Below are 24,520 nucleotides of genomic sequence, written 5' to 3'. Positions count from 1 at the left end.
GCACCAGATGTGTCAAATTAGAATGGAAAGGCAAAAACAGATTATTTTCCTCAGGCATAAGGGACAGTGACACTCACACAAACATATATGTGTACTCAAAACAACATGCATGCACACCCTGTTTTGAGAACCAACACAAATATGTGCAAGGTGACGTTACTCCCAGCCTGACTCATTAAGGTCTCATAAAGATCTAAGGTTTTCAAAAAGCATGTAAACCCATTACACTGTTTCAAATTACCTACACCACCCAAAAATGTTTTCTATGCCAGCCACATCGATCTTAAACACGGAATGAGGCAGAATCAATTACTAAATATTCACTGAATTCTATCCTAAATGCATAATGTGATATGATTTGGCTACACCCCCACCCAAATCTCATCTTACGTTCCCACATGTTGTGGGAGGGACCTGGTGAGAGGTAATTGAATCGTGGAGGCAGGTCTTTCCCATGCTGTCCTGGTGATACTGAGTAAGTCTCACAAGATCTGATGGTATTATACGGGGGAGTTTCCCTGCACAAGCTCTCTCTTTGCCTGCCACCATCCATGTAAGATGTCACTTGCTCCTCCTTGCCTTCTGCCATGATTGTGAGGCTTCCCCAGTCATGTGGAACTCTAAGTCCATTAATCCTGTTTTCCTTTCCAGTCTTGGGTATGTCTTTACCAACAGCATGAAAACAGACCAATACATAATGAGACAAATATTTCTTTCAACCTCTTCCTCAGGGTAGATGGTTAAAGCCTTGAGACCACTCCAAGTCCCAGGCTCTGGGTTTCCCTGAATCTTCCTTCATGGTTTCAGGAAAATCAGAAACCATTTGTTTTTTTTTTATCGGTCCTGCAGCTTTCTGCATCCTGCTTCTGACTTCCAGCCTCCTGCTTCCTGCAGCTTTCTTCCTAGCAGAATCCTGGTGTAGACTAGTATAGACTTGGATATCCAACCACTTGATTTATCACCTAACACTGATATATGCCAGCATCAGGAGGAGAAGCAAGTCAACACCACCAAGCATCCAGCTCAAGCTTACCCTTCCGCACATCCATCTCCCTCTTCTCCACATTATTGTCTGTGGTCAAAGCCCCTCCCAGATTCTTTCCCGGCGTCTTCTCTCAAGATGGAGTCAACAGATTACATCAGACTCTGGGGGAACACGTTGGTTGAACACCTGCCCAGTATCTTCCAGAGATGGATGATGTTGTTAGTATTTCCCTAATTTTCTCTAATTTTATCCAACCAAGACTTAGGTTGGGTAACATACCTGAAGCCACACAAGTTGAAGGCTAAATAATAGATTTGCGTCTACCACCATGCCACACTGAATGTGCCCAATCTAGTCTGATCTCAAAAGAATAGATTTGAGAAGAGACTTTTCGAAAACTCTCCCATTTCTGTGAAGGTTTATTTTCCTTGTGAGTCTGCTCATGATAAACACACAATGGATTATTATTCAGCCATGAAAAAGAAAGCCTGTCATTTGTGGCTTTCATGGATAGAACTGGAGGACATGATGTTAAGGGAAATAAGTCAGGAAAAGAAAATTAAACACCGCATGTTTTCACTCACAGGCAGAAGCTTAAAAAGGTTGATCTTGTAGAAGTAAAAAGTAGAATAGGATACTAGAGGCTGAAAAGGGTAGGGGGAAGTGGCAGGAATAGAAAGAGATTTGTTAAAGGATATGAAATTACAGCTAGATCAGAGAAATAAATTCTAGCATTCTACAGCATCATAGGATGAATGTAGTTAACAATAATACACCTTATAGTTTTCAATAACCAGAAGGAGTATATTGAATGTTCCCAACACAAAGAAGTGATAAATGTTCCAGATGATGGATATGCTAATTACCCCAATGTGATCAGTCTATATTATATGTATTGAAACATCAATACCTATAAATGTATTTCATTTAAACTTATTTCATTTAAAATTTAGCTGAAAAAGGAAACACGCATACACATAAGTTAAGGCTTTTTTGAATGTCTGCTAATTCAGCAAGGAAAAAAGTGAGTGATAAACACTTGGTTTTGTAAAAACGTTTCTGTTTTCAAGGAAAATAGTATGTTTCAAGTTGTCTGCTGTTTTTAAAGTCAGTGATGCCTAGAACTAAATGATAGTATGTTTTGATTTCTGCATGCTCTGTGTTTTATAGCAGACTCACTCTATAATTTTTAGTATGTTTTCATTATTTACATCCTTTCTTATTCCAAAATCATATTTAGAGTCGTTCCCTCAAAACTGACACCTGTTATGAAGCAACAGGGTCTTTACCTAAACTAATAACTGAGAATATGTCACAATGGAGGTCCAGGCAGAACCCTGATTCATGAATTTGCTCACTGTTTTTTCTAGTGGCAGATAACTAATTATGTTTTTGGAGTTCACACATTCACGTGTTAAACAGATAGCTGGCTTTAATGAGCCCAAGATTAAGTGTTTATGTTTGAACCCTATATAAATTAGCTAACCTTTATATAAGTCAAAGGTCATGTTCATATTAATATATTGCCCTTGAAGATAATTTCATTTCTTAAGTTGGGTAAAACCTCTACCACCATTACCAGACAAAGCAAAGTAAACGGATCACAGCACACTGCTTGAATGCCCATAGCACCCTCAGGTTTCCCTCCAAGTAAAATGCAAATAGCTCACCGTAACTGTTAGTTGCACTTTTCCATTGCAGACTTTCCCTGTCTCTCCAGTCTCACCTCACACCTCTCCCGCTCCTCTCATTGTGCTTCTGCCTCAACACAGCTTTCTCTGGTCATCTTTTTGGTAAAGCCACCTCCACTAAACTTCCATCTCAGCCCCCTGTGTGTTGCTTTGTAACACTCACTGCCGTCTCTAACTATGTAAATCTTCTTCTGTTGTTCTTTGCATCTTTTCCTCCTATCCATCTTCCCCTACTATAATTTAGGTTTCATGAGTGGAGAGACAGTATTTATGTTGTCCATCATTTTATCCCTGTGATTAGTACACAGTATGGCCTACAGAGGTACTAATTAAAATTTATTGACATTTCTTATGGCCATTAACAGATATTTATTGGGTCCTAACTTTTTTAAGACATTATGCAATGTTAAAAAGAAAATACAGTTCTTGCCTTTCAAGAAATTTACAATCTCGATGGAAATATGAGATATACAAACATGTGCTGCATAGCTAATATCAGCAACAATAATGTTACCAGCTAATATTTATCGAATCCTTATTATACATCAGTTTCTATTCTAAGAACTGCACATGTTTTCATGCCTTCCACTCTCATCTATGATATAAATACAATTACCATCCCACTTTACAAAGGAGGAAAGTGAAGCACAGAGCAATAACAGCTGACCCGAGGCCATATAACTAGGATGCAGGGCAGCAAAGAAAGCCAGACAGATCATGATAAGTATCAAAAAAGTCTTCCACTGAAACATACTAAGGAGCTTAGTGTTGAGGAGCATCTCTACTTGGAGATGTCTGTGAAATGTGGGTTGAGAATATGAGATTTGGGCTGGGATGTGAAGGGTGTGCAAATGGAAGCGATTCTAGTTGGGAAAAAGAAGAAGGACATCGGAAGACCTATTTTAGGTGCAATGAATAAACCCAGTTGACTTAAATGATGGATCCATCACCCACTCATTAATTTCTTGCTGACATACAGCCCTGATTATGGAGGACTCTGAATATCAGACTAAGACATTTAGGTCCAATCAACAGAAAGCAAAAATTTTCAACCATTGGGTATTGTTCGGTGTAAGGTAGTTTGGGTAGCTGTTACAAGTGTACCATTCTCTTTCATCCTCCCATTCCTTCTCAGAACAATCTCTAGTTAGGGCTTCTTCCCAGTCATTTCTGTCACCATTTGCAAATACTTCGCTATAAGCGAAATTAGATTTCCTAGTTTCTAATGGATGATCCTTTGGCAAGCTATAATTTTCCATCTTCCTAATTCTGCGCTTCAAATAAACATGTATTTAACTATTTGTATAAATCAGGCTAATTTTAAATTATCTAGAACAGCACTGTCCAGTAGAAATAAATGTGAACCACAAATGAGAAGTACATATGTAGTTTTAAATTTTCTAAAAGCCACACTAAGAAAAAAAATAAGGAAAATAATTTTAATTATACATTTTATTTAACCATTATATCTATATATAATATTTTCAAAATGTAGTCAACATAAAAATTATTAATATATGCATCAGGAAAAATAGCTAATGGATATTGGGCTTAATACCAGGGTGATAGGCTGATCTGTGCAGCAAACCACCATGACACATGTTTACCTATGTAACAAACCTGCACATACTGCACATGTACCCCAGGACTTATAATAAAAGTTGAAGGCAAAAACCTAAAAATAAATTATTGATACAATATTTTACATTCTTTGTATGTGTATGAGCTAAGTCTATGAAACTCGGTGTGTATTTTACACTTACAGCATGTGTCATTCGGACTCACCACATCACAAATACTCACTAGCCACATGTGGCTGGTGGCCAATGGAGTGGACAGTGTCTGGATTTAGCTTGAGGAGAATGTTGGAGAGACTGTCTATTACTTTTAGTCTTTAAGCTTTGTTCTTAAGGAGTTCTTGCCTGCAGGGTTTGATGCAATCAGTAATGATATGACCGGAGCCTTTCTTGATTCCACAGGTTCGTTTGTTGTTGTTGTTTTTGTTCTTCTTCTTCTGAATGCATGCCAACCAAAGAGTTTCAGATTTTTAACAGTAAGACCCAATAAATCTAATGTGAAGGGGAGATGCTTTGAAAATGTCTCTTATATCTCCACATATTGATGGGGAGCTCCCAGATTCTGTCACTCATAGAGCTGTGCATCCTTCCTCATCACATGTTAGAGGCTGCTGTCTCTGCAGCGGAAAACCCATGGGCAGTCCATGTGAGGATGCTTCTCCAAAAATCCTACTTTAAATGAAAGATGACTTAGGCACAGAAAAGAAATGCATACAGATAGATACAAATTCAGTATATGTTAAGGCAATGGCTCGTGTTCCCTGGAACAGCAACAGGGGTGTCAGCTGGGAACTTGTTAGACATGCAAATTCTCAGTCCCTACCCCAGACCTTCAGGAACTGAAGCTCTGGAGTTGGGGCCCCATAGTCTGTATGCTAACAAGCCCTTCCAGGGATCCTACTCCTAATGCACACTAATGTTTAAGAATGGCTGTAGTAATGAAATCATAAGTTGAAGATAGAATATAGGAGAGCAGTGAATGTTTTATGTTTGAAAAAGAAAAAAATACTCTTCAAAAAAGATTTACCATAGAATCTACTGATGTGGCCAGCCTTCAGAGTGCAATTAAAATCCACTTTCACATGCAAAAATATGAATGAATTTCACAAAACGTAATGCTGTGCAAAAGCAAGAAGACACAGAAAAGAACAGATTATGTGTAATTCAATTTATGTCAAGTCCCCAAACAGGCACAACTTATAGATGCTGTTTGGAATTGGAGTGGTGATGATTAGAGTGAGGGTAGTGGCTGGAAAGGAGGATAAGGGGTAGAAAGGAGGAAAATGGTAGACATGTTCTATTTCTTGAGCTGGTCCTGGTTATGCAGGAGTATTCGTTTTCTGATAATTCATCAAGCTGCATGCACACTTATGATTTTTGTACTATAGGTATATTTATATTCAACAGAAAGTTAAGAATTTGAATTTTTTACAAAAATGATGAATGCAACTTTTAGGAAATTTTTTAGTAATGTAAATAACATGCACTTTAATTGGCAGTCTCACAGTGTTTCTCCTAAATAACAAATAGAGGTTTACCTTAGAGTGACCCACTTCATATGTCTCTAGGTTGGAGCATAAACATACATAACCTTGATGCTCTCTCATGGCCTCTCTTTAATTAAGGTCCTTCCCTTCCTCTTGGTCCCTGCTCAATGCCATCCTCTCCTGTTCTCAGCTCAGTTTGGACTAATCTTTAGCAACTAGTTAAGTCATTACTCCAAATGTCACAAGTGGGATCCTTCCAAGGAGCTTTGCATTTTTTAAAAATGTCCCAAAAGGCAGAACAAGTTTCAAGTCTCCAAGGAAGGGAGGCTCCCCTGGGAAGTGTGAGGGGTCAAGGTGGGTACTTAGAAACAGATGGCCTTCTCTGGTCCCCTTATATCTCCCAGCATGGTGGCCATCAGCTTCACCTACCAACGTGGTTGGCCTGATCTGATTGCATGAGTTTTCCTCTGCAGTGATGTAGGGAGCAGTGGGGTGGGGTGGGTGTGCCAGAGAGGCAGGGGATGTGATGCTGGCCTAAAAAGATGTGGTGTTCCACACAGAAGGACTATACCAAAGTTTTTGCTGGTTCTGTTTGCAGTGGTGCTTTATCAGATAAGGACCACAAAATAAGAGGTTATCACAAATATGTGTTTGAGGATTATTCAATACTTAGATTATAGACTCCTAGGGAAAGCTACTTCTTATTCTTTTCATCAACATGAGAACATCAGAGACTTACAGTTAATGAAATACTCTTATTACATTTGGAAAATTCATCAATATATTTTTCTACTATACAGAGAACTGATATTCTGGCAGTACATTCTAATCCTGCTGTAAGTGTTTTTAAAATACTGAAACATTTACATAGTGTTTGGCAAACAGTGACTTAACACCTCTCCTTGCAAGTGACCCTTCCCGCCACCTCCCTGCCATCCTAGAACACCAGCAGGGCTCCAGGGCCTTGCCCCACCGCTGTGGACATGTGCATTCTGATTAGGCAACATCTATACCAGTTATTAAATGTTTTGAATATCACTTCAGATTCCCTCATGACTGCTTTATCCTTGCTATACAAACACTGACAATGTGGTGTATTTTAAGGATCAAATGAAAATGTGATACCAGATAAATTGAAATGGAGAATGAGAACCTTGGACTTAGGTAAAATCCCATTTCCAAATCTATGTTGAGGGTTTCTTCTGATATGCAGCAGGTATACTAACTTGAATGGCTAACATTCAAAGGGAAATAAACCATCCAAGTATCCATGTGCACAAATGCATATGTCAGCGCTATGGACTTCGTGTTTGTCCCTCCATCACCAACAAATTCATATGTTGAAGTCCTAATTTTCAATGTGATGGTATTTGGGGATAGGACGTTTGGGAAAGTAGTTGAGGCTAGATGAGGTTATGAGGATGGGGTCCCTACGATGGAATTAGTGTCCTTATAAAAAGCAGGCACACACACACAGGAAAGGCTATGCAGGACCGTGTCCAGAAGGTGGCCATCTGCAAACCAGCAAGAGAGCCTTCGCTGGAAAATGAACTGGCCAGCACCTTGATCTTAGATTTCCAACCTCCAGAACTGTGAGGAATAAATGTTGGTTAAGCCACTCAGGCTATGGTACTTTGTTATGGCAGGCCACGCTGACAATATAGTCATTGCATTAGGAAAATCTATTATAATAATTTCTAGAACTCATAGTTAAGCCTACTCTAAAACAGTAGCAGATTAAAATAAAATCCTTCTATAAATTGAAAATAACACTTTTAATTTAATCTTATTCTTCTCAAGTTTCTTGTAAGTCGTTTACAGTATTTTGTTTTAACACATTTTTCTTAGTTTGTGAGACAAAACATTGTTCACATCATACAAATACCTCTGTACACCCTATTTCCTGTAATACCAGATGTCATCTGGTTTTTTTTCTACCATCAGGGTGATGTTTGAAAATGAAATTTACTGAACCTGTTTTACTTTGTATGACCAGGCTGTTTTGTCTTTAATTTTCTGTAAGTTCATTGGCGTAATGCCTTTCAGCCTATGTACAAGTTTCGTGAGTACTGTACAGTTTGAAATGACTAAAAAGGTGAGTGGTTTTTACAAATGGATCTAAAATAATGCCAAATTTCTTAAAGTAATATTTGTTTTTTGTTTGTTTTTCTTTGTTTTTGAGACGGACTCTCGCTGTGTCAACCCAGGCTAGAGTGCAGTGGCATGATCTTGGCTCACTGCAACCTCTGCCTCCTGGGTTCAAGTGATTCTCCTGTCTCAGCCTCCCAAGTAGCTGGGACTACACGCGCCCTTCACCAAACCTGGCTAATTTTTTTATATTTTTAGTAGAGGCAGAGTTTCACTATATTGACCAGGCTGGTCTTGAACTCCTGACTTCATGATCTGCCCTCCTCAGCCTCCCAAAGTGCTGGGGTTACAGGCATGAGCCACTGCGCCCAGTCCAAACTTCTTAAAGTATTATTTGTTAAAAAAAAAAAACACTTTAGAAATCTTTAAAGTACATATACACTTTAAAGTTAGATAATGAACTTGTAAGAATCACACAGTGAGTTAGACTATTTCAGGGTATACAAAAGTAATACACACTGAGGTTGCTTGGTTGGCAGGAAAGTCAGAGAATGAGGAAACCATTTCATCAGCCGCATGAACTTGATCACCCGGGAGGCAACAGCCATTCCATCAGTTCCTCCAGAGACTCAACAACTGCTCTAGCAGCCATCCACTCAAAGAACTGATCAGTTCCTTTCACAGTTAAGTGAATATTAATTCTCTCCTGGTGTGTGGAGCTCTCATGTCAGGCCACCTTAGTGTCCGTTGGCCAAGCAAGAGGTGTCTGCTTAGGGCCCATTACTCACCAGTCATTTGTGACCCAGCTACTAGGGTCATACAGTGCAAAACATGGTAACCCTTTTTCCCAACTTGCACTAATTAGGTGGCAGAAACTTTCCCTAACACACCATAATTAAAGACAGCATGGAGTGAGAGAGCAGCAGGCTAGAAGTCAGGAGAATAGGATGAGCGTTCTCATATTTGCTACTAAGTGGTAGGAGACAGATGAAGGACTGTCTTGGTTTTCTAAGTTTCGGATCCCCAAAAGCAAATCTGGAGACAAGGTTGTGGGTGCAAAAGGTGCGCCCACTTTTTATTTGGGAGGTGTTCTCAGGAAGTACAGGTGAGGTGTGAGGAAGTGGGACAGGGAAGGAAGGACAGCCCCTAGGGGATATTAATGATCAAGTTACTGCTGAGGAAAACTGAGGCTCCGTTCCTTTAAGAGATGTATAGAGTGCATTCAGAAATGTCTCCCTGAAGGGTGAGGAAACTGGGGTATTTATCTCCCAAATCTTTGGGGGTCCAGAGCTGGGCATTAATTCCTGGGTACTTCTGGTATATCCAGGACAAGAATGCCCTCTGTACTGGCACCATCGGCTCCAACCTCAGGGGTAGTCCAGAAAAAGTAAGCACATGGGGGAATGGGGGCCCCTGATTAGGCCTCAGTTCTTTCTCACTCAGATGAGTTTATGGATCCTTCTAGGTGTGAGGAATAAACTGATGTTCGGGAGAAGTCATACAGGTCTTTGAAGCTCAACATAGTATCTCCCACAAAGGACCCAAATGCTTGTCTCACTCTCCAAACATGTGCTTTTATGTTTGGAAAAAAAGACAAGTTCTGAGCCAACAAGGTAGGTTATGACTCAGTCCTTGAAATTCTTGGATCTCAGCAGCAACACTCAGCCACACTTTCCAAGTGTCTGGCTAAAAGCAATCTGAGCCCAGAAGTTGCTGCATTTATGAATCTGGAGAGAAATTCTGTCTCCTGCCTCAACTTCTCCATAAAATAAAATAACTCAGAAGCAGTGACCCGATGCCAGGCTGTCAGCTTAGAGTTAAGGCCACAAAAGCCTTTATCATTTTTCCTAAGAAGGTTCTTTCAGTAGTACAGTCACCGTGACCTTTCATTGTCAGATCAAACTAAGCCAAGGTGTAAATAAAACAATTGTACTCTCCCAGATTTATAGATGAATGTTTTAACAGAATTCCCAGCCCATTTACATTTAGAACCATAGATACTTTTCTTTTTTTTTTTTTTTTTTTTTTGAGACGGAGTCTCGCTCTGTTGCCCAGGCTGGAGTGCAGTGGCCGGATCTCAGCTCACTGCAAGCTCCGCCTCCCGGGTTCACGCCATTCTCCTGCCTCAGCCTCCCGAGTAGCTGGGACTACAGGCGCCCGCCACCTCGCCCGGCTAGTTTTTTGTGTATGTTAGTAGAGACGGGGTTTCACCATGTTAGCCAGGATGGTCTCGATCTCCTGACCTCGTGATCCGCCCGTCTCGGCCTCCCAAAGTGCTGAGATTACAGGCTTGAGCCACCGCGCGCGGCCTAGAACCATAGATACTTTTCACACCCATGGCCTGGTAAGATTTTATTTTTTAATGTTATCAAGAGAGCCTGTGATGTGAGGCTTAGTAAGAGAGAGGGAGGCAAGATCGGAATAAAATCAGAAGGGTGGAGGTCAAGGATACTGAAACAACCAAGTCACAGACAACTGAAAATAAGAGCAGATTTGCCTTTGTTTACATTGCCAAATGGGAAAAATTAACTTGATTGAAAGGGTAATTAAGCATTTCTTTTTCCATCATGGTCCAAACCGGCTTCATATCCAGCTGTTCTGTTTTCCATTGTGATGATTCTTTGTTGAGTCGCTGACTTAAATACGGCCAGGGTGACACTGGTGCACACCTTAGTGCTTCCCCCACTATCAACCTTTATTTTGTAAGTACATGGTAAAAATCTCAGTGAGAACTGTCCAACTCAGGTAAGTGGATAATGAGGGAAGAGTGGGAACATTTACAAAGAAGTGTGGCTGGAACAAAGAGGTAATTTGAGCAAATCAGATTAGCTTTGTACGGTATCTTAGAGAGATTATCCAGCTCAACACCTTTAGTTCCTAGGTGCAGAAGCTGAGATTATGTAAAGTGCATGAATTTCCCTACGTTTATGAAGCTTGTAGCTCTAAATTCTGAATCACAACCCCATGACTGAATCTCTCATTTGCTCGTATTTTCAATAACAACTTGCAGCAGAATATCACTTTCAGTGTAAGAATGAGCTGTTTCACACAAGTTTATTGTTTGAAATGTGTGTTTTGTAATAGAAATAAAATTAGTTAAGCATTATGGTAGTTTTCCTAGCCATGTCGCAAAGACTGTTAGCACGGGGTGATGATCCCCAAAATCTGAAGCCCTTCTGGGCCCAAGCATTTCAGATAAGGATTATCAACCTGTCCCTAAATTCCATAACTCTGGGAATGATTGGTCACCTTTTAATGGAGGTTAATGAGACCATAATGAAGATAAATGACCAACTACAGCTCATTTGGGTCTCCTGATGCCCTGAGCAATGTCCTGTCTATGGGCCCTGTTACTTTTCAGGTAAATATAGTTCAGCCTTGTTTATCCAGCTTCACTGGGACCAAGCCCAGTTCAGATCATCAGCATCAGAATAGTCTGGGAATGTGTTGCAGGATAGTTTTTTCCTGTATAAAAGAATAGCCGCCGCAAAGTTTCAGTAAGAACATTATCGACTGGAAAGACTCTCGTTTATTTAGAAAAGCACCTGGTTCAGATGGAGGAAAAATTACTTTGTCCTAATTGCTTCACATAATAAGCCAGAGATTCTAACGAGCAGGCCAGGATAAATGTTTTGCATGGTATAATCAAATCAGTTAACAAGAATCAAAGAAAATCCAGGTGATGGTATTTTTGTGCAATTTTTGCATCAAGCTCTGGTACTCATGTGTAGACATTTACGCATTACAGAGAAAGACTATTTTATGTGTAGGTTTTTGTGTATAGCATTTTTTTTTTTTTTTGTTCAGACCCATTAGAACTTCTGTACCAAAATGACCTCCTATCATCACTCTGAATAATAGTCAGGGGCTTCCTCTCTTACTCGGTGCATTTTTTAGACCACGTAGCTTGAATAGTTATCTTCAAAGACAGTTAATCATGCAGTCAGTTTTATACTTTATAATCACCTCTAATTTTGATGCAACATGGTTTTTTGCCAGTTGGATTGTCCCTCTCATTTATTTAACACATCTCTGTATTTGTTGGCTATTTTCTCAAATCACATGTACCTTAAGAATTCAAGATTTGCCATCATTGATTAATTCATGGAGCAGGAATCAAGCTCAGTAGCTAATTTCTCAAAAATGGTCTGGAAAATCTTTTGTAAAATGGCAGTATCACTGGCATTGAGGTACACATTTTAAATTATTTTTAACCTTGGTGGGTTCATAGAGCTGATATGGTGGATGCTATCTTCTGCCAGAAATACAAACATATACACACATTTTGCATATCTTTTCAAAAGGATTTGTAGACCCATATAGCATACCCAGGGATCCCCGAGGGTTAAGAACTTTTGTTCTAAAGGGACATCTTAGATAGAGATAGTATTTATTTTGACTTACCGTTAAGGTATTTTTGTTAAAAATTCAATAATTTCATCATCTTTCGCCACAGCTTAAATCCATACATGTAATATTCCGTGTAGATATGTGTAATTAACTGCATTGAAAGTGACCTACTTTTTTGAATTTCTGTTTTATGAGGTTTTTCATTTTATTTTAATCTATTTTAAATATTCCTTTAAACCTTTTCAACTTTCTAAGTGAGGGCTTTTTCTTTTTTAATTTATGAAAGTGTTTCTTTTTTATTCTTGTTAATCTTAAAAGCACATCTATCTACAGCCCTTTGGCTTGAATATTTGATTTAATATTTGCATTTGAAAAAATTCTTTAAATATGACATTGACCTTAAAGATTTTGAAAGTCAGAAGCTCATATAAATTTAATTCCGGTTCTCTGTTATTAAAGTAACATTGACTGAATCTCAGAATTAGGTGATAATTATTTTACACGTTTTTGAACATTACCAAATGATAATTTTTAGAATAAAAAAAAATACAAATCCAAGGGACAGAACTTACTTACATAGAAATAATAAGTTATTTTAGTGGCCATATACACTGGTGTCTTAGTCCAGGCTCCTACAACAAAATACCATTAACTGGGTGGCACATAGGCAACAGCAATTCATTTCTTGCAGTTCTGGAGACTGGGAAGTCAAAGATCAAGGCACCAGCAGATTCAGTATCTGGTGAGAACTCACTTTCTGGTTCATAGTTGGTGCCTTCTAACTGTGTCCTCACATAGTGGAAAGGGTAAGGGGACTCTCTGGGACCTTTTTAAATCTTTTTCATAAAGGTACTAATCTCATTCATGAAGGCTCCACTTTTATAGTCTAATCACCTTCCTAAGGCCCCACCCCCTAATGCTATCACCTTGGCAGTTAGAATTTCACCTTAGGAATTTTAGGGGGACACAAACATTCAAATCATGAGTATGTATATTTTCTTTCTCCATCATTATGAGTAAGGATTTCATATACATATCCAGTGCAGCTTTCATCACCCCCTGAGCAGAAAAGCTACACTGCCACTTCAAACCTACAGCTAAACATAATGGAATGAGATCCATGATGTAAAAGATACAGAATCAAATCTAGGCTTGCTAAAGGTTATGAGACTAGAAATTCTGAGATCCCTGTAAATAAAGTAACTTTGGTGGAAACCATCTTCCATAGGTACCCACTTATTTGTGAATATTGTCATGAGGTTATATAGTACTTTTCCTCCTACTTTATTGATGTGTGTGGAGGTAGAACCATTTCTGGAGAAAAGTCTCACATACATGACAGTGAGCTTGTGGGTTTGGTGGTGGGTCATGCTGATATGAAATCCTTGTCATCACATAAAGACATGTATATTTGTGTGCACATATCGAATATACTAAAACGGCATTTTTCTAAAATGCATATTCTTTCATATATTTTATTTCTAAAGTCAGGACTTGTCTTAGAACTGATAATGTGTTATACTACATAAAATAATAGTGCAAAGAACAACTGATGGTATCTTGGATGCAATGAAATGCATTATATAGAAACATATCAGAATATGCCTTAATAATGTTAAAGCAACTCCCCAAGAATATTGAAATTACAAAGATAATTTATTTGCTAAAGACATAGATTTTGGTGATAAAATAGATACAGTCTGGTGAGTAATTTTTCAAATGCTTTCACCCATCTTATGTGACTCATTAGATCATAAACTTGTAAACTCAATGTAAATCACCATTGAAGAGACATTTCTTATGTAATATTTGGTGCAGAATCATAATGTTTATGTAACATTATGATTAACAACAATGAATTATTGTTTAGTGTAAATGAATAAATTTTAACTAAATACAAAGTCTTGGATAATTCTATAACATTGATGTTGAGAGAAATTAATGTTGTACAAGACAAAATATCAAATAATATCATTTTTAATAAACAACTAAAACTAAAACACTTTCAGATTTAAAATTTAACCTGATCTATATAATACCTTTTAAAATCATTGTATACTTTTAGTGTTCATGTGAGAAAAATATTCAAAAATTTTTTTCAATTGACATCTTAGCTCCAAAATTAAAAGAGGATTTTTTAATGGGAGCTGGTTTAAAACAATTTGACATGAGTTAGATAACAGTTTGGCAAATGTGTCTGTGCTCAGTTTTGCTTCCAAATTTGGACTTTTAGACTTATTGTCAGTCTCAGAAAGAAATAAGAAGCAGTGCAGATAATTAAACATTTGCCTTGGGGGAATTATTTGCAGTTAATTAAAGCCACACACTTCGGGTATATATTAATACTTGCTTCACTGGTTATTAAATTTGAATCATATGTTAACTACCCAGGTTTCTCACTTGTCCATCAAATGTTGCTTGTGGCAGGTTCAAGAAACAAACTTTCTCATAATATTCCAAACCATGTTGTTTAAATCTATCTCCTAATTTTGAGAGGAAATGAGTGGAGAGAGACAGAGGGAGGGAGGAAAAGGAAACAAACAAAGAATAGTTTGTTTTAGACTCCATCTGATTCAGCTCTATTAGGGAGTTAAAACTCAACCAAGAGACACAAATTCAGTAGAGAATCCATTTGTAAGTAATCAAGGTGTTGGTGTACCACCCCCAGCTTTCTCCATGGCCACATGCTTACAAGATTAGCTTATGACTTTTAGATATCTTTGGATTGCTTTCCTTTCAGCAGCATGAAAAATATCTACTAGACTATAAGCTCCATGAGGGCAGAGATTTGGTGTTTTGTTTCCTGTTGGCGCCCCAACATCAAGTACAGTGAGGTGTGATGGCTCACACCTATAATCCCAGCACTTTGGGAGGATGAGGCAGGAGGATCCTTTGAGGCCAGGAGTTCAAGACTGGTTTGGGCAAAATTACAAAATCCTGTCTATACAAAAAATTAGAAAACTAAGTGGGCATGGTGGCCTATGCCTATGGTCCTAGCTACTACAGAGGCTGGAACAGGAGGATCACTTCAGCCAGAAGTTTGAGGTTGTAGTGAGCTACAGTTGTAGCACTGCATCCAGCCTGGGTAACAGAGATTCTTTCTTAAAAAAGTGTCTGGCATATACTTGGCCATTATTAAATGTTTGGAAAATGAATGAGAGACCTACTTGCTGTCTTCCTGTTGATCCATTCACAGGATCATTCCAATGCTTTTTTAAACAGCCTCCAGGGAGACCTAAATATTCAGCAAGGAGCCCTTTGTAGTTTTGCAATAGCCCATAGTCACGGAATCCTTTTAGCCATGTTTTTTTCCTGTAACCATATCCTATAACAAAATAATAATAATAATAATAATAAGTGTACAATGATTCCATGTTTAAATGTGCTAAACGAGGGAGGGAATGACCTTGCAGAGACCAGAAGGTCTGCATTCCCTCTATGCTATTGTTCTACTGTTATGGTTCCCGAGGAAGATGAACCTAATTACCACTGGATTTCAAGGCTCTGTATCTGACTTTTTCAAGGACTCAAGACTCCCATATGTGAGCAACCACAGTAATGGAAGCATTAAGAACATTAAAATTAGATAGTCCTTTAATCTTCTCTATTTTGCCTTCCTTTTATATCCTTTCCTACAGTTCTAAGACTTTCCCTGATGCAAAAAGATTGCTTTTATTTTCTTATTTGTTGCAAAAAGATATCCCAGCTAGCTATATCTCTGCCTTTGTAAGCTGTGAGCAGATATCGCACATAGTACGGGGGCGGGGCGGGTGGGGGGGAAGCGCCTATTTATTGGCAAACATATGTATTTGTGGTTATTTTTTAAAGTAATAAATTCTATTTTTCCTCAAACATAAGTCTATCATGTTAGTGCTGAAAGCTGCTCTATTTCCAATTTAAAAATGCTGACCAAAGGTTTTGCTTGGTTGTTGTTAGATTCTGCAAAGGATGACAATATTACAAAAGGCAGCGAAGTGACAGATCATTCTGTGTGTGACCAGGATCATCCCGATGGTAAGTTGTGAAATCCTTTATTAGCTTTTCTTTTCTTCTGCTGTGAAATAGGAGAAAAAAACCCACAGACTTGAATTTTTCTGGAAAAATATTGAATTCCAATAACACTCTATTAGCACTGAATACCAGTTGATCAGTAGCTGCCATCTTTAGATGACACTTTTGCTTTCCAGAATCCTCATCACTCATTACTTTTGTGCCAGGCTGACTTCATTTATTTTGTTTATTGTTACTTGCCTGAATTCTATAAGCACTGGGTTTGCAAACACTGAGATGAATGTGTTATAATAATGAAAATAAATATTTCATTGAAAAACATGGAGAATAAATGCAGGGGATTAAGAATAAACCCACATATTCTTGGGATATTAAGAAGGAAATATAGAACAAACAGAAATGAAACAATCTTTAGAAAAATAACAGAAAAAACATTTCTTGATGTAAATCAGTTCTTCCACCCAAAACATGACAGTACACATTCTATTTATAGGCAAAGGAAAAACTCAGAACAGACATCTGCATAGCCTCATGGAATTTCTGAAGATAAATGATAAAGGCTTTTTAAGCATAGTCAAAATCAGGTAGTAATTAAAACCACCAGAATCAGATTAGCCTTAACTTTCTTCTTCCACAACCCTAAAAGCTAGAAGAAAATGGAGTCCCAGTTTCCAGAGCTCTAAAGGGCACAGTTTCCATATTTAATGAAGTTATTATTTATACATGAAGTCAGAGCAATATTTTCTCAGGAATACAAAGATTAAGAAAATATGCCACCCAATTATCCTTTCTGAATAAACTAACAGAAGGCCTGAGCAAAAACAATAAATATAGAAAGGAAGACAAAACTCAAGACTGAGGAAGGCACATTCGAAAGGGACTATATGGTAAGATACTAATTAAATGTATGAAAATGTTGAAATAATTATGTTCTATCAAAGAATTTTGAAATAACTATTCAAAATTAGGATCAAAATGTCTTACTTAAATATATGTCTTTAACTTTGAAATTTATAGTATGTGTTGTTTGAAAATGAGAAAAAGGAGAGACTAGCATTCAATAATGAAAGTCTAACTTAGACCATTTCTCCTACTGAAGACAACTAACAAAAAATACATATATTTATATATTATATACTATACATATACATATGGAGAGAGAGAGACTATTTAAAGGCATCAGTGAGCTAATAAGATACTGAAGAACTGTAAAGCTAAGTTCTGGGAAGCAATGAATCCCCAGATATGTTAGCCCAGAATTTGAAACTCTTTTTACCTTAGGGCATTTGCTGATTCTACAGAAGGTGTCTGGAGCTCTGTTGCTGAAAAAGGCTATGGCCCCTGATAAATTCTCTGTTTTGGGGTTGAAACCCCAAATATATGTATCCTAGCAGGAAGAATGAATGAGCAGTAGATTGGCCTTGGACTGCTGCCCAGCTTCAAATCATCTCAATCCCCACATTAAGTTAAGACCAGCCCAGATTGCTAGTCCCCTCAGGCATCTAAGAAAAGCAAATGTAAAATATTTACCAGGAGTGAAAAAGAGTGTTATAGGCTTCAAATCATTTATATAAATAATTTGCAAAATGTAATGTTCTGCACACACATAAAAAATACCCCGCAAAATGAAGGAAAAAGGGTAACATGAAAAACAAAACAATAAGGCAAGAGAAGTAAGTTCATATGAGCGGAAAATATTAGCGTTGTAAACACAAAGTATAAGATAATTATGCTGAATATGTATAAGGAGATAAAGATACGATTAGAAATTTTAGCTAAGAACTAGGAATTCAAAACAAAATAAATTTTGCAATGAAAGAGTCTAGAAGTAAATGATGCTGTAACTGAAATTAAGAATTCAATGAATGAATTTATGATTGAACAACATATTAGACACAGCTGAAAGAAGATTCCTAAACTAGAAGTTAGGTCAGAATGTACCCAAAATTAAAAATAGTAAGGGAAAAAAGGATGGCAAACACTAAAGAAAGGGAAAAAGATATTAAGGATCTTATGACAAAGTCTATCACAAGTACAGTTGGAGTCTCAGACAGGAAGGAGGCAGACAATTGGGCAGAAGCAATAGTTGAAGAATGTGGTGAGAAATTTCCCACATTGATGAAGGACATCAGAGCCAAATGTTCCAAAAGCCCTTTGAACTCCAAGCAGAATAAATATAAATAAATAAATCCACAACCAGGCCCATCATAGTAAATAAATAAATAATATACAGAAATATAAATATTATAAATAATATAAATAAATAAATCCATAACAAGACCCATCATAGTAAAATTCCTGAAAACCAAAGAGAAACAAAAAATCTAAAAAACTATCTTCAAGCACTTGGACTGATAGCTGACTTTTCAATATGGATAATGAAAATAAGAAGATAATACAACAAAATAGCTGTGAACCAAGAATTCTAAACCCAGGGGAATAGTATGTTTCAAAAATAAAGGTAAATGAAGGACATTTTGGACCAAAAAGAAAGGCAGAGTTCATCACCAGAGAATTCTGGTGTTCTGCAAGTAGAAAGCTATTAATCCCAAACAGAAGGACAAAGATAAAGGAAGGAATTAAGAGCAAGGTAAATGGTAATTATTGGATAAGTCTAGATAAATATTGATGGTATAAATCAATACTGACAGTAATGTCTTATGGAGTTAAGATATGCATAACATTAAAATATACCACAATAATGGCATTTATTGGAATGAGGTAAATTAATTTTAAGTATTCAAATGTTTTTCCATTAACATGAAGAGTAAAAGTACCAATTAGTGTTGAAACTTTGTCTCAGTGGCCCCTGAGAGTCAGGAAATGAGGTGAGCCCTGTAATTGCCCAGCTGGCTGCCTGGAGAGTTTCCAGGCTGTGGTGCAGAGAGGAGGAACCCAGGGGGAGCCCAGCAAACTCTCCACATTGAGGAGACAGAGGTGAGAGTCCTGGGAGGCCAAGGTAGCTAATGTTTGCAAGGTAGCATTCTACAGAGACGAGAGCTCCACAAAGGGAATGCTCAGAGGTCTACAGAAGGAACCCCTCAGACTTCAACTGGGTAGGAACACTAAAAAAGATATGAGAGAGTGATACCTGGAGCTTACGCAGGGCTAGGAGAAGTGCCTGTTCCCACCAGCCAGGCTGGAAAGCCTAAACGCTCATAAAGAACTCGGAAGGTTTTTGCCTTAGTAGTGGAGCAAAACAGGCAATAGACTAACTGCTTCTCCTGTCCTCCCCAGTAGAGCTTAAAAGTGAGACTTGAAAGGATCAGAATATCTCTTGAGTAACTTAACTGCATTTTAGAATGACGCTCAAAAATATTTATAAAAATTATAAATATATCTCATACCCAACAAAGTAAAATCAACAAAATTACCAGGCATGCAAAGAGGTATTGCAAGACAACTCTCCATGCATCTTTCATATTTCTGCGTATTTTGTGAGCAGAGGCACTGCTTGTATCTTTGAAAAGGATCATGTTTCTCTTCAAATTAAAGAGCATACATACTTATTGTGCATTTTAAAAGGTTCAGAGAGTCTTGAGATTCTCTGATATGGTTTGGTTGTCTCCCCACCCAAATCTCATCTTGAATTGTAGCTCCCATAATCCGCACGTGTTGTGGGAGGGACCCTGTGGGAGGTAACTGAATCACAGGGGTGGGCTTCCCCATGCTGTTCTCATGATAGTGAAGAAGCCTCACGAGATATGATAGTTTTATAAAGGGTAGTTTCCCTTCACACACTCTCTTGCCTGCCACCATGTAAGACATGCAGTTGCACCTCCCTTGCCTTCCACTATGATTATGAGGCCTCCCTAGCCATGTGGAACTGTGAGTCCATTAAACCTCTTTTCTTTATAAATTACCCAGTCTTGGATATATCTTCATAGCAGCATGAAAATAGACTAATACATTCTCTAAGTTCAAGATTCCTCCCCTATGATATCACCCACTGAGTGTGCAGGAATGAGCTGGTCCACCTATGGCACCATATGGGAATCAGGACTCAGAGAACAGACACTAATACTCTGGTTACTGCGATTTCTCTGAATAATAAACTGTTCTTTATCTTTGACCCAGAAGTCTTTGTCTTGTGTCAGCATCCATGGAGTTGTGGCTCAAGCAGGGTAAAATCTCAGAGTCTTCATAGTTCTTGGCAGGAAGCAGGAAAGTATGACGCACAGGAAAAGAAAAGTCCATAAATGGAACTCAACTCATAAATGATACAGATGATAGAGTTAATATGAAAGGGCACGTTAAAAGTTGTTATAACTGTATTCCATGTACTTACGAAGTTAAAATTAGGACTGACCATGTTAATTCGAGACAAATAAGTTATGGAAAGATCCAAATTGAATTTCAAGGAATTCAAAACACAGTGCCTGAATTAAAAATTATACTTGATGAGAACAGTGGCAGATTAGATACTATAGAAGAAAAGATTAAGGAATTTGAACATGTAGCAATAGAAGCCATCCAAATAGAGTAAGTGACTAAGGGAAAAAAGAGCATCCATGAGTTATGAGACATCTTGAAGGGTGGTTGTAATTACAACGTACATGAATGTGAATCTCTGAGGGTGAATGTGGGAGGAAGGGACAGAAAAAATATTTGAAGTAAAGGTGATTAAAAATATGTCAATGTGATGAAATTATGAACCCACATATGCAGGAAGTTCTATGACCCCAAAGCATAAGAAACGTAATGAAAATTACACCTAAGCCCATCATAATCCATTTATTTGATACCAGCAACAAAGAGAAAAATCACAAAAACAAGCAGAGGAAAATTACAAGTTATAGACAGAGGACAAAGATAAAGATAAATCAGGCCAGTCACAGTGACTCAGGCCTGTAATCCAGCACTTTGGGAGGTTGAGGTGGGCAGATCATTTGAGGTCAGGAGTTTGAGACCAGCCTGACCAACATGGTGAAACCGCATCTCTACTAAAAATACAAAAATTCGCAAGGCATGGTGACAGTGCCTGTAATCCCAGCTACTTAGGAGGCTGAGTCAGAAGAATCACTTGAATCCAGGAGGTGGAGGTTGCAATGAGCCTCCTGAGCTGAGACAGCACCACTGCACTCCACCCTGAGTGACAGAGCAAGACTCTGTCAAAAAAGAAAAAAAAAAGATAAATAAAAGTCTCACTGGAAACTAGAAACTACAATGACATGCAAAAACATGATGAATCTCACAAATGTAATATTAAACTAGAGAAGGTATGAAAGCATATATTGTTTATTATATAATATCATATATATCAAGTTCAAAAAGCAGGAAAAAAATTAACATTTAGAAAGGCTTGTTTAGGTGATAAAACAATAAAGAAGACCTAGGTAATAATCACTATGATAGGGTTTTGATTAAACTTTGGTGATTGGAGAGGAGATACTGCCTGGGAGGGGGCCATGAGGGAGCTGCCTGGCTAGATGGTTATCATAAAAATATATAGTTTTTGTATTTGTATTTGGTTATTTAATTGAGATCTCTATATTTTTGTGTGCTTTTCTATATGTATGTTGCAATTTTATAAAATTGGCTAAAAGAGGAAGAAAGAAAGAGAGGAAATGAGGAAGGGAAGGAAGAAAGGAGGAAAGAAAGGAAGCATCAATGGCAGAGGTTGTTGTAAAACTAGATTATGGCTGGCAGTAGGAGGAGTTACACATTAGCCTGACTCCATAAATACGGCTCAAAAACTAAAAATCCTACCATGTTATGGATTCTGACAATATGTTACCTTTCAGAATATCTCTGAAAAATTGTACAATAATCACAAATAGAATTGAATAATAATAAAATTAAAAGAAGATATCTTACTTTCCAAATTCCCCAAAGAGATCACATGAGAGTATACTCAAGAATGCAAATAATAATAATAACTAGCAGCGTAACAAAAGCCTAATGTATCAAATAAGATGACAGAAACACAAGCAAATGGTTATGACAGTAAGTGTAATTAGGTTACTTTAATAAGTGTAAAAGCCACTCGGATTGACTTAAACTCAATACAAATGTAAAGCTTTAAAAGTATAAAGTTAGAAAAATGTATATTTGGGAAAGGAGCATCAAAAGAAAACATGAATAACTACTTTAGAATCTATTTGGTTAGAATTCTACCAAAAAAATCTCCAGTGACAAAGAGTTGGTTATTTGATATTGATAACAATTTAAATTTCTGATGAAATATAATGATGGGGTTTTATGTGTCAGATGATATGGTAAGATACAATACAAATAAAAACCTGTTGAAAATGTAATGAGGAGTTCCCAGATACAATATTATTAGTCAATGACAGAACAAATAGACTAAGAATGACATGGAATGTTTGAAAAATGTGCTTAACAGGGTAGTCCTTGCTATAGGAATAGACAGGCTAGTCAATGAAACAGATGAAAGAGTTTAGAAATAGACCCAAGTAGATCTGGGATTTCAGCACATATTCTGGCTGACATTTCAAAGACAGATGACTCAATAAATGGCATTAAAACAACTAGTTGGCCATTTGGAAAAATAAACTGAATCCCAACCTCATTCCTTACACCAACATAAATTCCAGAAGGAACAGAGATGAAACATAAAAATGAAACTATAAAAATACTAGAGTAAAAGAACCAAAGATTATTATTCAGCACTAAAAAGAAATGAGCTATCAAACCATGAAAAGACATGTAGGAAACTTAAATGCATATTACTAAGTGAAAGAAGCCAGTGTGAAAAGGCTACATACTGTATGAATCCAATTATATGACATTCTGGCAAGGCAAAACCATGGACACAATGAAAAGATCAGTGGTAGCCAGGAGTTGTGGGGTAGGCAGGGATGAATAGGAGTACAGAGGATCTTTAGGGCATTGAAAATACTCTGTATAATGCAATAATGGTAGATACATTTCATTATACATTGCCCAAACCCATAGAATGAACAGTTCCAAGAGTGAACCTTAATGTAAGTTATGGACTTCAGTAGTAGTTACATGGGATATCTCTGTACCATCCTCTCAATTTTGCTGTAAATCTAAAACCGCTCTACAAAAATAGTATTTTTAAAAAACAACAAAATAAAAAAAAATTACAGGCTGCTTTTTTGAACTGTGAATGCATACTTGCAGACACATGATGGTATGCATATGTTATGAAATGCAGGCATACGCATATCTGTAATGTGTATGCATATGTCAGTATATTGCATAAAAGGAAAATAGCAAAATTGTAATAGATAAATGTTGACATAATAAATAAAGGTTATAATGAAAACTAGTGGGAAAATATTCTTACCTAAATGACAAAGAGCTAACTTTTTTATTTGAAAAAAGTGTGTGTGAACCAGTAAGAAAAAATAGAAACAATCTAAGAGGAAAATGGACAAAAGACTCCATTATAATTCACAAAAGAAGATATACAGTCATTATAAATATGAAGAGATGCCCTATCTCTTTATTATATAAAGAAATGCAAATAAAATAGTATCCTCTCTTTTTGAACTAGGTAAGATTGAGTGGAGTTGAAAATATACAAAATTAGTGGAAATAGGATTTCCAAACATGCCTACATCATATTAGTGGGAGACTAAAAGGCATACCCTCCTCATCAGCAATTTTGGCAAAACCTAATAAAAGGTAGAATGTTCATACTTTGATGGAAAAATTATGCCTCAGAGATTTATCCTAAACTAACACCCACCCAGACTATGGAGATATTTATTCACTGAAATGTTCACTGCAATATGATGTTTAATGGAAAAAAAAAAAAGTGTAAACACCTGAAAGCTCACCCATAACATGGAATATTATGTATCTTTTAAAAATGAGATTTCCAAATCAATTGTAATGACAGAGGATGATGCTTATTAAAATATGAAATAAAAAAGCAGGACTCAAAGTGTAAATAAGTTTTGATCCCAGCATATATTTACATATTTGTGCATATGTCTGCATCTACGTGTGTATACACATATACAAGAGAAATATGACAACTCACAATATTAAAACTGGCCATTCCTTAGTCATAAAATTACCCACAACTCGCAATGCTTGTATGCATTTTAGTGTATCCATAAGGAAATTGTATTTCTTTTGTAACTATAAGGGAAAAAAATAATTTTAAAAATAACTTACAATAGGAAAGTAAGTTTTATTAGCTCTAGGAGAAAACCAAGGATGTCTAGAAGATAATCAAATTCACACTAATCTAGGCTTAACTTTTGCTCTTAATCTGGGATATTTTTAGACATTTTTATAAAAGTACATTTTTTAATATTAGCAGCAATCAACTTTCAAGTTTAACAAAAAGACACAATTTACATGATTTCTTCAACACAAGCATCAAAGAAA

At 37.1% G+C, this 24,520-nt stretch overlaps 1 protein-coding gene across 2 annotated transcripts in view; it reads left to right on the top strand.

Moving 5' to 3' along the window:
- MACROD2 (mono-ADP ribosylhydrolase 2) overlaps positions 1–24,520 on the top strand; it is a 2,183,277-nt gene that overhangs the window by 2,076,966 nt on the left and 81,791 nt on the right. For both annotated transcript variants that reach the window (XM_033185566.1, XM_033185564.1), the window contains one exon: positions 16,115–16,192. In XM_033185566.1, the coding sequence (XP_033041457.1) occupies positions 16,115–16,192 (78 nt within the window). The remainder of the gene's footprint in view (positions 1–16,114; positions 16,193–24,520) is intronic.

This window comes from Trachypithecus francoisi, unplaced genomic scaffold, assembly GCF_009764315.1.
Source record: "Trachypithecus francoisi isolate TF-2019V2 unplaced genomic scaffold, Tfra_2.0 Lachesis_group21, whole genome shotgun sequence".
Lineage (NCBI taxonomy): Eukaryota > Metazoa > Chordata > Mammalia > Primates > Cercopithecidae > Trachypithecus > Trachypithecus francoisi.
This window is presented reverse-complemented; position numbering and strand designations above follow the sequence as displayed.